General features: G+C 34.7%; 1 protein-coding gene across 1 annotated transcript; it reads left to right on the top strand.

Moving 5' to 3' along the window:
- Window positions 1-9,219: 9,219 nt before the first annotated feature.
- Window positions 9,220-10,275, top strand: LOC131140357 (rho-related GTP-binding protein RhoU-like). The gene is made up of 3 exons (XM_058090692.1): window positions 9,220-9,548; window positions 9,617-9,675; window positions 9,748-10,275. The coding sequence occupies exons 1-3, from the start codon at window positions 9,383-9,385 to the stop codon at window positions 10,195-10,197; spliced, it is 675 nt and encodes a 224-aa protein (XP_057946675.1). The 5' UTR covers window positions 9,220-9,382; the 3' UTR covers window positions 10,198-10,275.
- The last annotated feature ends 3,589 nt before the right edge of the window (window positions 10,276-13,864 follow it).

Here is a 13,864-nt window from a genome sequence, read left to right as displayed (position 1 = left end):
TCTTGCATCATGCATTTATTCTGTAATTAAATCCAGGAGGTCAATAAAGGCAAAGTATCCGCAGGGCAAGAACAGCGTGGAACATATTAACATTCCACATTTGTACCGTCATTATCCGTATGACACGGAAACAAATGCCGGTGACAACTGCAGATGGTATTCATAAGACAAAGGTGTTTTTTTTTTGAAGGTCGCGGTGATCTACTTTTACATTCATGACATGCAGCACAAGAGGAGGGTTAAGTTGAGGACATTGTCGTACAGATTTACGTATATGCAGTATGCTCTCAAGCTCTATCAACGTGTTAAGCTAGTACATAACAAAAACAGGACTGTTTTCTCACAGAGACATGCAAAAACGATTCAAAATAGTGTCTGCAATATGCACGCCATGCATATGCACTACTTACATGCATATTAGCTGCTAATGCTAACAGGTCTCAAAATGACTTTTGAATAGCCTTTGTGCACATACAGTGTATTGGATTCACAATTTGACTTAAACGTTACTTGATTGTGCTCGATGCAATAGTAAAGGGCCAAAAATTATTATTTTTTTTCTTCTTCATTATGCATTTTTGGCTGGAGGGACTTATAGTTGCAAAAATACAGTGATATCTCCATAAAAATCTTTTAAGTTATTTTTAATTGTATTATTATTATTATTATTATTATTATTATTATTATTATTATTATTATTATTATTATTATTATTATTAACAATAATAATATTATTATTATTAACAATAATAATATTATTATTATTAATAATAATATTTGTTGATTTTTTCTTCTTCTTCATTATGCATTTTTGGCTGGAGGGACTTATAGTTGCAAAAATACATCTCCATAAAAATCTTTTAAGTTATTTTTAATTTTATTATTATTATTAATAATAATAATAATAAATAATAATAATAATTATTAATAATAATAATAATAATAATCATAATAATCATAATCATAATCATAATCATAATCATAATAATTTCATTATTTTATTTACATTTTTTTCTTCTTCATTATGCATTTTTGGCTGGTGGGACTCATAGCTGAAAATATAAAAATATTTTATTCATTCATTTCATTCATTTTCTACCACTTTTTCCCCACGAGGGTCGCGGGGGTGCTGGAGCCTATCCCAGCTGTCTTCGGGCGAGAGGCGGGGTACACCCTGGACTGGTTGCCAGCCAATCACAGGGCACATATAGACAAACAGCCAAAATATTTTTAGTTATTTTTAATTATTTTATCATTATCATTATTATTATTATTATTATTATTAATAATAATAATAATAATAATAATTATTATTATTATTATTATAATAACAATAATAATAATAATTATTATAATAATAATAATAATAATAATAATAATAATAATAATAATAATAATAATAATAATAATAATAATTATTATTATTATTATTATTATTATTATTATTATTATTATTATTATTAATAATAATAATAATAATAATAATAATAAAATATTCTTTAATTATTTAATTAATACATTTGGCTCACAATGCTCACAATACAAATCATAAATCACTTTAATTAATGAATCCGATGTGCTTTCATGTGAGAGCCAATAACAATTGGACTATTCTAATTAGTCTAAGTTTTATCTGTTTAATCAATCCATTTATGTAGCTCATATGCATATTCACGTGGTTCCAAGTCGTCATGCATGGTTTCCATCGGATGCACGCATGACAATTGCGGAGTAGAACCGCCGTGTATCTCCCAAGGCACCAAGGACAGACCCCCTGCGGTGCTCTCTGGAGGGTAAAGTAGGATTAGTCCTGCCGCCTCTGGACTCCTGCCAGGGTTTAATGGAGCAGGAGGGACTGAATTGACAGGGATGCTTGCTTGGTGGCCAACAAAAGGCCTTAAAAACACTTAAGGCGCTACTTAGAAATTGGGACAGGTCTGTTTACCCTAAGCTGGTTCCCATCCCAATGAATATGGTTATGATATTAATTCCGATTAACTGCAATTGCACTGAGGTTACAAGAAAAGGTATATACCGCCCCCACCCCATTTACACGATTACGTTCTGTAGTCACAGATCAGGTTCATTTGCTTTCACTTGCTAGCAGTCGAGGAAGAATGTAGACCAGGGGTCTCAAATTCAATTTACTTGGGGGGCCACTGGAGCTCGGGTCTGGGTGAGACTGGGCCGCATCAGGTTTTCCAAAAAAAAAAAAAAACGCATTTATTAAAAACAAACATTTTTTAAAAACTTCGCTTTGGTTCCAATTTTCTACAAGAAAAGTTCTGATAAAACATTCCACTGTTCTCAAATATCTTACTTTTTATTTTTCTGCACAAAATAAGATGAAAAATAAATAAACAAATCAAAAATAAAGAAAATCAATCAATCAGTAATAAATATAATAATAATAATAATAATAATAATAATAATAATAATAATAATAATAATAATAATAATAATAATAATAATAATAATAATAATAATAATAAAACGGCAAATAATAAAAACTTAAGTAACCACATATAGTTGGTGGGTAGACAAATTATTTTTTTCAGATTATTTCATGCATGCATGAGGAGAACATGCATACTCCACACAGAGGGTGGCCGAGGGTGGAATTGAACCCTGGTTTTAATTAAAAATTAAAAATTAAAAATTAAAAATTAAAAATTAAAAATTAAAAATTAAAAATTAAAAATTAAAAATTAAAAATTAAAAATTAAAAATTAAAAATTAAAAATTAAAAATTAAAAATTAAAAATTAAAAATTAAAAATTAAAAATTAAAAATTAAAAATTAAAAATTAATTTTTTTAAAAATAAGATGAAAAATAAATCAACAAATCAAGACTAAAGAAAATCAATCAATCAATAATAAATAAATATAATAATAATAATAATAATAATAATAATAAAATGGCAAATAATAAAAACTTAATAAACCACATATAGTTGGTGGGTAGACAAATTATTTTTATTCACATTAAAATGAACAAAGCATTATTAGAGCCCTGTAGACATGACAAAACACGACTACAGTCACATTTATACTCTTTTTATTTACAACATATTGCGCAACTGCAGGGTCTTGAGACACATGCTAACTCGCAAATTAGAGAGCTGTAGCGACCTAAACGGTAGCCTTCAAGTTATTTCCTTTCAACTTAAATAGCCAAAAACTTACCACTTCCACACGGATACTGAGGATAACTATTAACAGTTATTTAACCTTTAACATGAACATGAATCAAACGTAATAATTTTTTCTGGGTCCATGATACCATACAGCATCCATATCAAACTTGCGGGGGCCTCAAACTAGTGTCCTGCGGGCCACATTTGGCCCGCCGGCCGCGTGTTTGAGACCCCTGTTTTAGAATGACTGATGTGTGGTATATATCCATACATATATAATAACAAATCCCTGTTTGATATTACAAAAGGGGGGTTGGTTGACTTTTCCTGTAGTAGAGCAGGCCAAATTGAGGTTTATCCAAAACACGTGGGTCATGCTAGTGTCACGCAATGCATCCATATATCCATTTACCATAGCGCTTATCCTATTCAGGGTCACGGGTGAAGCTATAGCCTGATGCGGCGGACTCCACCGTGAAACGACGACTACTCACACGGCACATGTCACGCAATGCACATAAAGGGCAATTAAAGCATTGATCACATGACCTTTAGTTAATCCATTATGGTTTCTTTGTAGAGTCCTAGCAAGCGGGTCAAAACCTTTAACCCCCGTGACTGTAAACAATAGCATATGAGATTAGGTTAAACATATACACAGGAAGTAGCAGTATCCCAGACGCACACCTTAGTGTCCATGATGATTTTCCATGATATGAGGTCTCCCGTGCGATGGAAACGCCGCGACCCCTCGTTAATCCTCAGCGCTTTAAGAGGCTAGCAGATATCTACTTAAAGAGACATTATGCAGAAATGTTATGCAAATGGGCGATTTATCACTTCATCTCTGTGTCAGCCACTTGTATTATGGGATGTCTGCCGTGCGCCGCGTTGATCTCTGGCTTAGGGAGGGGCTTAATCCTTTAACACCTATGTGACAGATTTCTCCATTGTTGTCAGATTTGTTGAAGAAACGGAACCCGTGCTTTGCTTGTAACAATTCAAGTTATGCAATATATGCAGTATTTATTTATTACGACTACCACAAATGTTACCTTTAATGTTCTTTGGAGGTGTTCTTTGTAGATTTAAGAAGTTTTTAAAAAAAGATTGAAAGACGCACCTTTTTAATCAGGCTTTTAAGTCATATTTTTAAGCTTTTCTTATGTTTTTATCCTTTTAGTCCGATTTTATGTTCTTGGTCTTCAGCTTTTAACTCCAGTGTTTTGTTTTTATCTTTTTAGTTCGATTTTATGTTCTTAGTCTTCAGCTTTTAACTCCAGTGTATTGTTTTTATCTTTTTAGTCATATTTTATGCTCTTAGTCTTCAGCTTTTAACTCCAGTGTTTTGTTTTTATCTTGTTAGTCCTATTTTATGCTCTTGGTCTTCAGCTTTTAACTCCAGTGTTTTGTTTTTATCTTGTTAGTCCTATTTTTTGCTCTTGGTCTTCAGCTTTTAACTCCAGTGTTTTGTTTTTATCTTTTTAGTCATATTTTTTGCTCTTAGTCTTTAGCTTTTAACTCCAGTGTTTTGTTTTTATCTTTTTAGTCCTATTTTTTGCTCTTGGTCTTCAGCTTTTAACTCCAGTGTTTTGTTTTTATCTTTTTAGTCCTATTTGTTGCTCTTGGTCTTCAGCTTTTAACTCCAGTGTTATGTTTTTATCTTTTTAGTCCTATTTTATGCTCTTGGTCTTCAGCTTTTAACTCCAGTGTTATGTTTTTATCTTTTTAGTCATATTTTATGCGTCTTAGTCTTTAGCTTTTAACTCCAGTGTTTTGTTTTTATCTTTTTAGTCATATTTTTTGCTCCTGGTCTTCAGCTTTTAACTCCAGTGTTTTGTTTTTATCTTTTTAGTCTTGTTTTTTTTTTTTGCTCTTGGTCTTCAGCTTTTAACTCCAGTGTTATGTGTTTATCTTTTTAGTCATATTTTTTGCTCTTGGTCTTCAGCTTTTAACTCCAGTGTTTTGTTTTTATCTTGTTAGTCCTATTTTATGCTCTTAGTCTTCAGCTTTTAACTCCAGTGTTTAGTTTTTATCTTTTTAGTCATATTTTTTGCTCTTGGTCTTCAGCTTTTAACTCCAGTGTTTTGTTTTAGCTTTTTTAGTCCTATTTTATGCTCTTAGTCTTTAGCTTTTAACTCCAGTGTTTTGTTTTTATCTTTTTAGTCCTATTTTATGCTCTTAGTTTTTAGCTTTTAACTCCAGTGTTTTGTTTTTATCTTGTTATTCCTATTTTTTGCTCTTGGTCTTCAGCTTTTAACTCCAGTGTTATGTTTTATCTTTTAGTCCTATTTTATGCTCTTAGTCCTCAGCTTTTAACTCCAGTGTTTTGTTTTTATCTTGTTAGTCCTATTTTATGCTCTTGGTCTTCAGCTTTTTAACTCCAGTGTTATGTTTTTATCTTTTTAGTCCTATTTTTTGCTCTTGGTCTTCAGCTTTTAACTCCAGTGTTTTGTTTTTATCTTTTTAGTCATATTTTATGCTCTTAGTCTTCAGCTTTTAACTCTAGTGTTTTGTTTTTATCTTTTTAGTCATATTTTATGCTCTTAGTCTTCAGCTTTTAACTCCAGTGTTATGTTTTTATCTTTTTAGTCCTATTTTTTGCTCTTGGTCTTCAGCTTTTAACTCCAGTGTTTTGTTTTTATCTTTTTAGTCCTATTTTATGCTCTTGGTCTTCAGCTTTTAACTCCAGTGTTTTGTTTTTATCTTTTTAGTCCTATTTTATGCTCTTTAGTCTTTAGCTTCTAACTCCAACAAAAAGTGCTATACAAATAAAGTTGATTTGATTTGATTTGATTTGATAAACTAGAGGTTCTTCTAAGTCGGCAGACCTTTACTAAGAAGATTACCTCTTTGAATCTATGTCAGAATACATTTCAGAATACATGTCTCCCCATACAAAGCAAATTAATAAGCACACTGTGTCAGTAGCGTGAGAATGTAGACAGACAACATGGCCGCATCGGCGCACTGCTGACATCTGCTGCACGCTACAAGCAAGGTGTTCAAACGCAAGAACAGCTGACTGCCTCATATACACAGAGAGAGGAAATAGCTGCGGCGATATTAGGGACTACTTCCTGTGTTGCATGTTTTTACCTTGAATGAAGGAACAGCATTGTGAGTCACAGGTGGGCCTTTTGGGAGACGAAGTGGTAACATGATGGGTGTCGGGGGAACCAGATGTTGCCGTTCTACCGAAAACTGTATAAGACCACAGGTGGTGGGAAAGACGAGGAGAGAAAGGGGTAAGAGATGGAGTGAGTTTGAAACAACGGCAAACAGGAAGCAGAGACCTAACAACACAATGCACACGGAGTTTCCTGCAGGAGTAGACAGATAAGGGACAACGCTTTGTTTTAAAGACGGATTTTCAACCCGGCCACATTTAACAATACTTACACAATGCTTCTGCAGTATAACTGTTATCCATCAAGAAGAAATACTAACACTATACTTTGTAGGACTGTACAGTGGATGCTCTAATATTGTTTTTTTTTTTTATCTCCAAAAAGAATCAATTAAACTACAAAACATAAAACCTTTATTAACTGTACAGCTTTTCATTCATTCATTCATTTTCTACTGCTTATCCTCACGAGGGTCGTGTCGTCGGGGTGCTGGAGCCTATCCCAGCTGTCTTCGGGCAAGAGGCGAGGTACAGCCAATCACAGGGCACATATAGACAAACCATTCACACTCACATTCATACCTATGGACAATATGGTGTACCCCGCCTCTCGCCCAAAGACAGCTGGGGTAGGCTCCAGCAGCCCCGTAACCCTCGTGAGGAAAAGCGGTAGAAGAAAGGAAGGAAGGAAGGAAGGCATACTCTAGTGGAAGGAAGGAAGGAAGGAAGGAAGGAAGGAAGGAAGGAAGGAAGGAAAGAAGGAAGGAAGGAAGGAAGGAAGGAAGGGAGGAAGGAAGGAAGGAAGGAAGGAAGGAAGGAAGGAAGGAAGGAACGAAGGAAGGAAGGAAGGAAGGAAGGAAGGAAGGAAGGAAGGAAGGGAGGGAGGGAGGTAGGAAGGAAGGAAGGAAGGAAGGAAGGAAGGAAGGAAGGAAGGAAGGAAGGAAGGAAGGAAGGAAGGAAGGAAGGAAGGACGTGGAGAACTACAAGCTAGCTAACAGCTCCCCAGTGTGTCTCCAAACCCAATTGAGCACGTGTGGAGCATACTCGCGAGGGGTGCTGGAGCCTATCCCAGCTGTCTTCAGGCGAGAGGCGCGGTACACCCTGGACTGGTGGCCAGCCAATCACAGGGCACATATAGACAAACAACCATTCACACTCACATTCATACCTATGGACAATTTGGTGTACCCCGCCTCTCGCCCAAAGACAGCTGGGATAGGCTCCAGCACCCCCGTAACCCTCGTGAGGAAAAGCGGTAGAAGAAAGGAAGGAAGGAAGGCATACTCAAGTGGAAAGAAGGAAGGAAGGGAGGGAGGGAGGAAGGAAGGAAGGAAGGAAGGAAGGAAGGAAGGAAGGAAGGAAGGAAGGACATGAACTACAAGGTAGCTACCAGTTCCCCAGTGTGTCTCCAGACCCAATTGAGCACCTGTGGGGCATACTTAAGAGGAAGGAAGGAAGGAAGGAAGGAAGGAAGGAAGGAATGAAGGAAGGAAGGAAGGAAGGAAGGAAGGAAGGAAGGAAGGAAGGAAGGAAGGAAGGAAGGAAGGAAGGAAGGAAGGAAGGAAGGAAGGAAGGAAGGAAGGAAGGAAGGACATGAACTACAAGGTAGCTACCAGTTCCCCAGTGTGTCTCCAGACCCAATTGAGCACCTGTGGGGCATACTCAAGAGGAAGGAAGGAAGGAAGGCAGGAATGAAGGAAGGAAGGAAGGAAGGAAGGAAGGAAGGAAGGAAGGACGTGGAGAACTACAAGCTAGCTAACAGCTCCCCAGTGTGTCTCCAAACCCAATTGAGCACGTGTGGAGCATACTCGCGAGGGGTGCTGGAGCCTATCCCAGCTGTCTTCGGGGCAAGAGGCGGGGTACACCCTGGACTGGTGGCCAGCCAATCACAGGGCACATATAGACAAACAACCATTCACACTCACATTCATACCTATGGACAATTTGGAGTCGCTAATTAACCTAGCATGTTTTTGGAATGTGGGAGGAAACCGGAGTACCCGGAGAAAACCCACGCATGCCGAGTGTGGCCGAGGGTGGAATTGAACCCAGGTCTCCTAGCTGTGAGGTCTGCATGCTAACCACTCTTCTAGAAAATTCATTAATTCAATTCATTCATTTTATCCTCACGAAGGTCGCGGGGGTGCTGGAGCCTATCCCAGTTGTCTTCGGGACAAGAGGCGGGGTACACCCTGGACTGGTGGCCAGCCAATCACAGGGCACATATAGACAAACAAACAGTAGTACATATAGCACTTACCTTGTTCGTTAAAGGAACAAGAAGAGGCAATGTAATGGATGGTGCCCAATATATACTGTGTATGTATTAAAACAATATTGTTCTGTATTTTACAGTTTGTATTTACATTGTATGTAATCATTATACTGACTTCGCTTATTTAAATCCATTTTTTAAACATAAATAAATAAAGTATATTTATGCGTGTGTGTCCCCTTTTACCTCTTCCCCTACTTCCTGGTTGGGCTTCCGGGTGTTATTCCGGTCTAAAAAAAAGTTGTTTGTGATACAAAAATAACTTCAAAGCGTGCACTGATTGATTGTGAATATTCTACAATATAATTATATTATAATATTTGCTGGTTTGTTATGACTTGGGTGCATCTTTTAGTATTACAGTACGCTACAAGCTAATGTGTAAACGGTGTCTGTAAACAAGAGCAATACTGCCATCTATGGGCTAAAAGTGGTATATGCTTGTTTTAGCATTAGCAGCAATTACGGTATTTAAAATCAGATTCATTTAATATAATAATAATTTTTTTAGCTATTCTTTATCCATGCAAATAAATCCTCATGGTAATTAAATTTTCATTTATTTAATTTATTTAATTTATTGTCAGTGTGAGTATGTGGGCGTGACTACGCAAATCAGCATTAAAACGGAAGTGGACAATGTTAGGGATCACTCACATCTGATTGGACGCTTTTGTTCTTTCAAATGGAGGTGTCCCTCTCCCTGTTTTGTCACCAAGGCCCCCCCCACATGGAGAGGTTACAGTACAGTAATGTGACCCCCTTTTGTGTGGACTTTGAGTGGAGCGGTGAAGGTGATGTGTGGAATATAAGACAACCAGAAAAAAAAAAAAAAAAAACATGGCACAGGCTCCTCAGAGGCATGAGAAGCTTAGCTGGACCAGGGAAGAGTTGAGTTGCCTCCTTGTCGGTGATGGAGCCGTGGGGAAGACCAGCATGATCATCAGCTACATCTTCAATGGATACAATAGCGAGTACAGGAAAACTGCTTTTGACGTGTTTACTGGTAAGACGAGTATTTTCGGGATTCAAACTCCAGGCTGTTTTGTACTGATTTGAGTTATTGATTACTAGGATTGGTTCATGTGAATGGAGTCCAAACACGGTTAAAATTGATCGATACAGCTGGACAGGTAAATATTCCTAATGTATTTAAGATAAGTAATATGTAGTACTAATATGTGTTTATTATTGTATGTAAACAGGAGGAGTTTGGACATCTTCGCTCTCTGTGCTATGCCCAAGTGGACGTCTTCATACTGTGCTTCAGTCTCGTCAATCCCGTTTCATTTGACAACATCAATTCCAAATGGATACCGCAGATCCGTGCAAGGAACCCGACTTCGCCTATCATTCTAGTGGGAACCCAGTCCGATCTTCTCCACAACGTGGACGTTCTCATTCACCTGGACGAGCGTTGTTCCAAACCGGTGGGGTCGCACCAGGCCAAGAGGCTGGCACGACGAATCCGAGCTTATAATTACATTGAGTGTTCGGCTCTGACACAACATCACCTCAAAGAGGTCTTTGACTGCGCTATTTTTGCCGCCATGAAGCAGAAGCACAATTGCGCAAAAAGTAAAAAGCTGAGTTTGGTTCGATGCTTTAAGATATTTTGTGAAAGTGGATGGAGGAAAATGTTGAAACTGATGTGAGATGATTGGAGATTTTACATGATTTGAATTTTTCTTGTTTTTTTTAAACGTCTCTTTTTGTTTGTCGTTATTTGTGTTTGTGTGTCTAAGTCTATAATAAATACTCTAAAGCAGAAAATATGGAGTTTTTCTGCCCTAAGTAGCTAAAAATGAATTATTCTTTATAGCAGGGGTCTCAAACTAAATTTACTTGGGGGCCACTGGAGCTCGGGTCTGGGTGAGACTGGGCCGCATCAGGTTTTCCAAAAAAAAAACAAAAAAAAAACGCATTATTAAAAACCAAAAAAATTTAAAAAACTTCACTTTGGTTCCAATTTTCTACAAGAAAAGCTCTGATAAAATATTCCACTGTTCTTAAATATTTTACTTTTTATTTTTCTACACAAAATAAGATGAAAAATAAATAAACAAATCAAGAATAAAGAAAATCAATCAATCAGTAATAAATAAATAAATATAATAATAATAATAAAACGGCAAATAATTAAAAATTAATAAACCACATATAGTTGGTGGGTAGACAAATTATTTTTTTTCAGATTAAAATAAACAAAGCATTATTAGAGCCCTGTAGACATGACAAAACACGACTATAGTCACATTTATACTCTTTATTTACAACATATTGCGCAACTGCAGCATCTTGAGACACATGCTAACTCGCAAACTAGAGCGCTATTGCGACCTAAACGGTAGCCTTCAAGTTATTTCCTTTCAACTTAAATAGCCAAAAACTTACCACTTCCACACGGATAGGGAGGATAACTATTAACAGTTATTTAAACTTTAACATGAACATTAATCAAACGTAATAATATTTTTTTCTGGGTACATGATACCATACAGCATCCATATCAAACTAACATTAAACTTTCATATCAAGGCGGGGGGCCTTAAAGTAGTGTCCTGCGGGCCACATTTGGCCCGCGGGTCGCATGTTTGATTCAAATTGTGCTTCCTGATTTTAATTTGACATGAAAATACTGTAGTGGAAGACGGTGTCAGTGAAGAAATTGGAGGGAAAAACAGCCCCAAGTGTTATTTGGAACAAATGGTCACCTGCTGATACTTTGAAGTGCTAGTTTACAAGACAAAGGCCATTTAAAGCCATCCTCCGCCTGAAAGATTATGTCAGGACAAGTCCTCCAAACACGGTTAACCCTTTAGAGGCTACTCACTGAAAAGCTTCCAAATCTAAACATACAGAACTGCGTTTTGTTTGAGTCAATTTTGTCATTCTTATCATCCTATTTAATTTAATAAGTGTGATTTTGTCATTATTTATATTACATTGTTATTTATAGCTGTATAGAAAGCATCCACCAGCCTATATATATATATATATATATATATATATATATATATATATATATATATATATATATATATATATATATATATATATATATAAACAAACTACACAAAAATGGCTATTACCTTCATTGACAGTTCAGAGTGTATTGTTACATAGGTTTTGGTAATGGTTTTATTTCATTTGAACATGCATCAGATTACAATTGAATGCATCACATAATCAGTTCACAGTTCCACATGTCCAAAAGGAGTAGGAAGAAGCAAAGCTTATTAAATCCTACCCCTCCATCTGGTACTTTTACAATCAGTAACTGTTACATTTGTTCACTTCCTGCTTTCCTAATATAATTTAATTTGATTTAATTGTACTTTTTTAATTTAAAAAATTATTTTAAATTTTTTTAATGAAAAATACATCAGAAAAAAATATTTTTACATTTTTTAATTTTTTTAAATGGTTTTATTTCACTTGAACATGCATCAGATTACAAGTGAATGCATCACTTAATCAGTTCACAGTTCCACATGTCCAAAAGGAGTAGGAAGAAGCAAAGCTTATTAAATCCTACCCCTCCATCTGGTACTTTTACAATCAGTAACTGTTACATTTGTTCACTTCCTGCTTTCCTAATATAATTTAATTTGATTTAATTGTACTTTTTTAATTTAAAAAATTATTTGTAATTTTTTTAATTAAAAAATACATCAGAAAAAAATATTTTTAATTAAAAAAAAAAATTTAATGGTTTTATTTCATTTGAAAATGCATCAGATTACAATTGAATGCATCACATAATCAGTTCACAGTTCCACATGTCCAAAAGGAGTAGGAAGAAGCAAAGCTTATTAAATCCTACCCCTCCATCTGGTACTTTTACAACCAGTAACTGTTACATTTGTTCACTTCCTGCTTTCCTAATATAGTTTGAGGGTTTTTTTTTCATTTTTTATAAATGTATACATTTTATTTTGATATTTTATATTATTATTTTAAATTATTTTAAATTATTATTCTTAAAAAATTATATAAATTTTTATAATATTATTTTTATTTTTTATTTTATTTTTGATTATTTTTGGTGATATGAGCATCCAATGACATAATGGGTACCATAGTAAGTGTCAATATAGTGATATATATATATAGCACATCATGACTGGTTCAAGACTCTTCATCCTTGTATTTAGCAAACATCAACTGCTTGTATTGTTTCTTGAATTGGCTCATCGTTGTGCATTGTTTAAGGTCCTTACTCAATCCATTCCATAGTTTGATTCCACATACTGAAATGCTATGGATAGCATAACGTAGTCCTAGCATAGAAGTGTTTATAATGTAGTTCTTCCCTGAGATCATATTTCTCCTCTCTTGTAGAGAAGTATTGGATGACATTTTTAGCTAATTGGTTATTTTTAGCCTTATGCATTATTTTAGCTGTTTGAAGATTAACTATATCAGCAAGTTGAAGTATTTGTGATTTTAGAAATAATGAGTTAGTATGTTCTCTGTAGGCGCCATTATGAATTATCCTTACTGGCCTTTTTTGTATTTGCTGGTGCGTGTCCTTTCTGCTGTGAGCAAACAGCATGATTTTAGTTTTATTTAAGTTCAAGGACAATCTATTATCATCAAACCATCTTTTTAGTGTGACCGTTTCTTCTCTGAACTTTTCTAATGATTTTGTCTGTACTCCCTCCAGAACAAAAAGCAGTGGTATCATCCGTTTTGAAGCTTTGACGATTGCTAAGAATAGTTAGACTTTGAAATCTTCACAGGAATTAATGATACATTTAGAGCTCATCAAAGGGCTTTAACAGCGTTATTTTTGGTCATGACTCCCATTATGTGACCATTCATTATCATATTAGTAGTTCAATGTTCTATATTATTATTATATAATGTTATATAATGTTCTATATTATTATTATGATTATTTATTTGTTATTATTTCTATATTCTATAGTTTCTCTATCCAGTGAAATATTGCAAAAATGTGTTTTTTAATAACTTACTAACTTAATTACTTAACTTAGCGCTAATAAAATACGTTAATTACAATTTATTATCTTTGATTATTATTATTATTTTTATTTAATTATTATTTTTGACATTTTTACATATCAATATAAAATAATTCCACCTACAGAAATGAAGGACCAGATAAGGATATCATAAACAGTAAACAGAGTCTATTGTCAAGTATTGTATAAACTGCAGTATTTTTTTATTATTTTTATTGAATTATTATTTTTGACATTTTCATTTATAAACACAAAATAATTCCACCTACAGAAATGGAGTACCAGATAAGGATATTATAAACAGGAAACAGAGTCTATTGTCAAGTATTGT

This window comes from Doryrhamphus excisus, chromosome 13 (genome assembly GCF_030265055.1).
Source record: "Doryrhamphus excisus isolate RoL2022-K1 chromosome 13, RoL_Dexc_1.0, whole genome shotgun sequence".
NCBI lineage: Eukaryota > Metazoa > Chordata > Actinopteri > Syngnathiformes > Syngnathidae > Doryrhamphus > Doryrhamphus excisus.
The sequence above is the reverse complement of the archived record's forward strand: the minus strand, read 5'-3'. Positions and strand labels throughout refer to the sequence as shown.

Coding starts and splice junctions, on each gene's coding strand:
- LOC131140357 (XM_058090692.1), top strand. CDS start 9,383: ATGGCACAGGCTCCTCAGAGGCATGAGAAGCTTAGCTGGACCAGGGAA. Junction 9,549..9,616: donor TGCTTTTGACGTGTTTACTG/GTAAGACGAGTA, acceptor ATTGATTACTAG/GATTGGTTCATGTGAATGGA. Junction 9,676..9,747: donor TGATCGATACAGCTGGACAG/GTAAATATTCCT, acceptor GTATGTAAACAG/GAGGAGTTTGGACATCTTCG.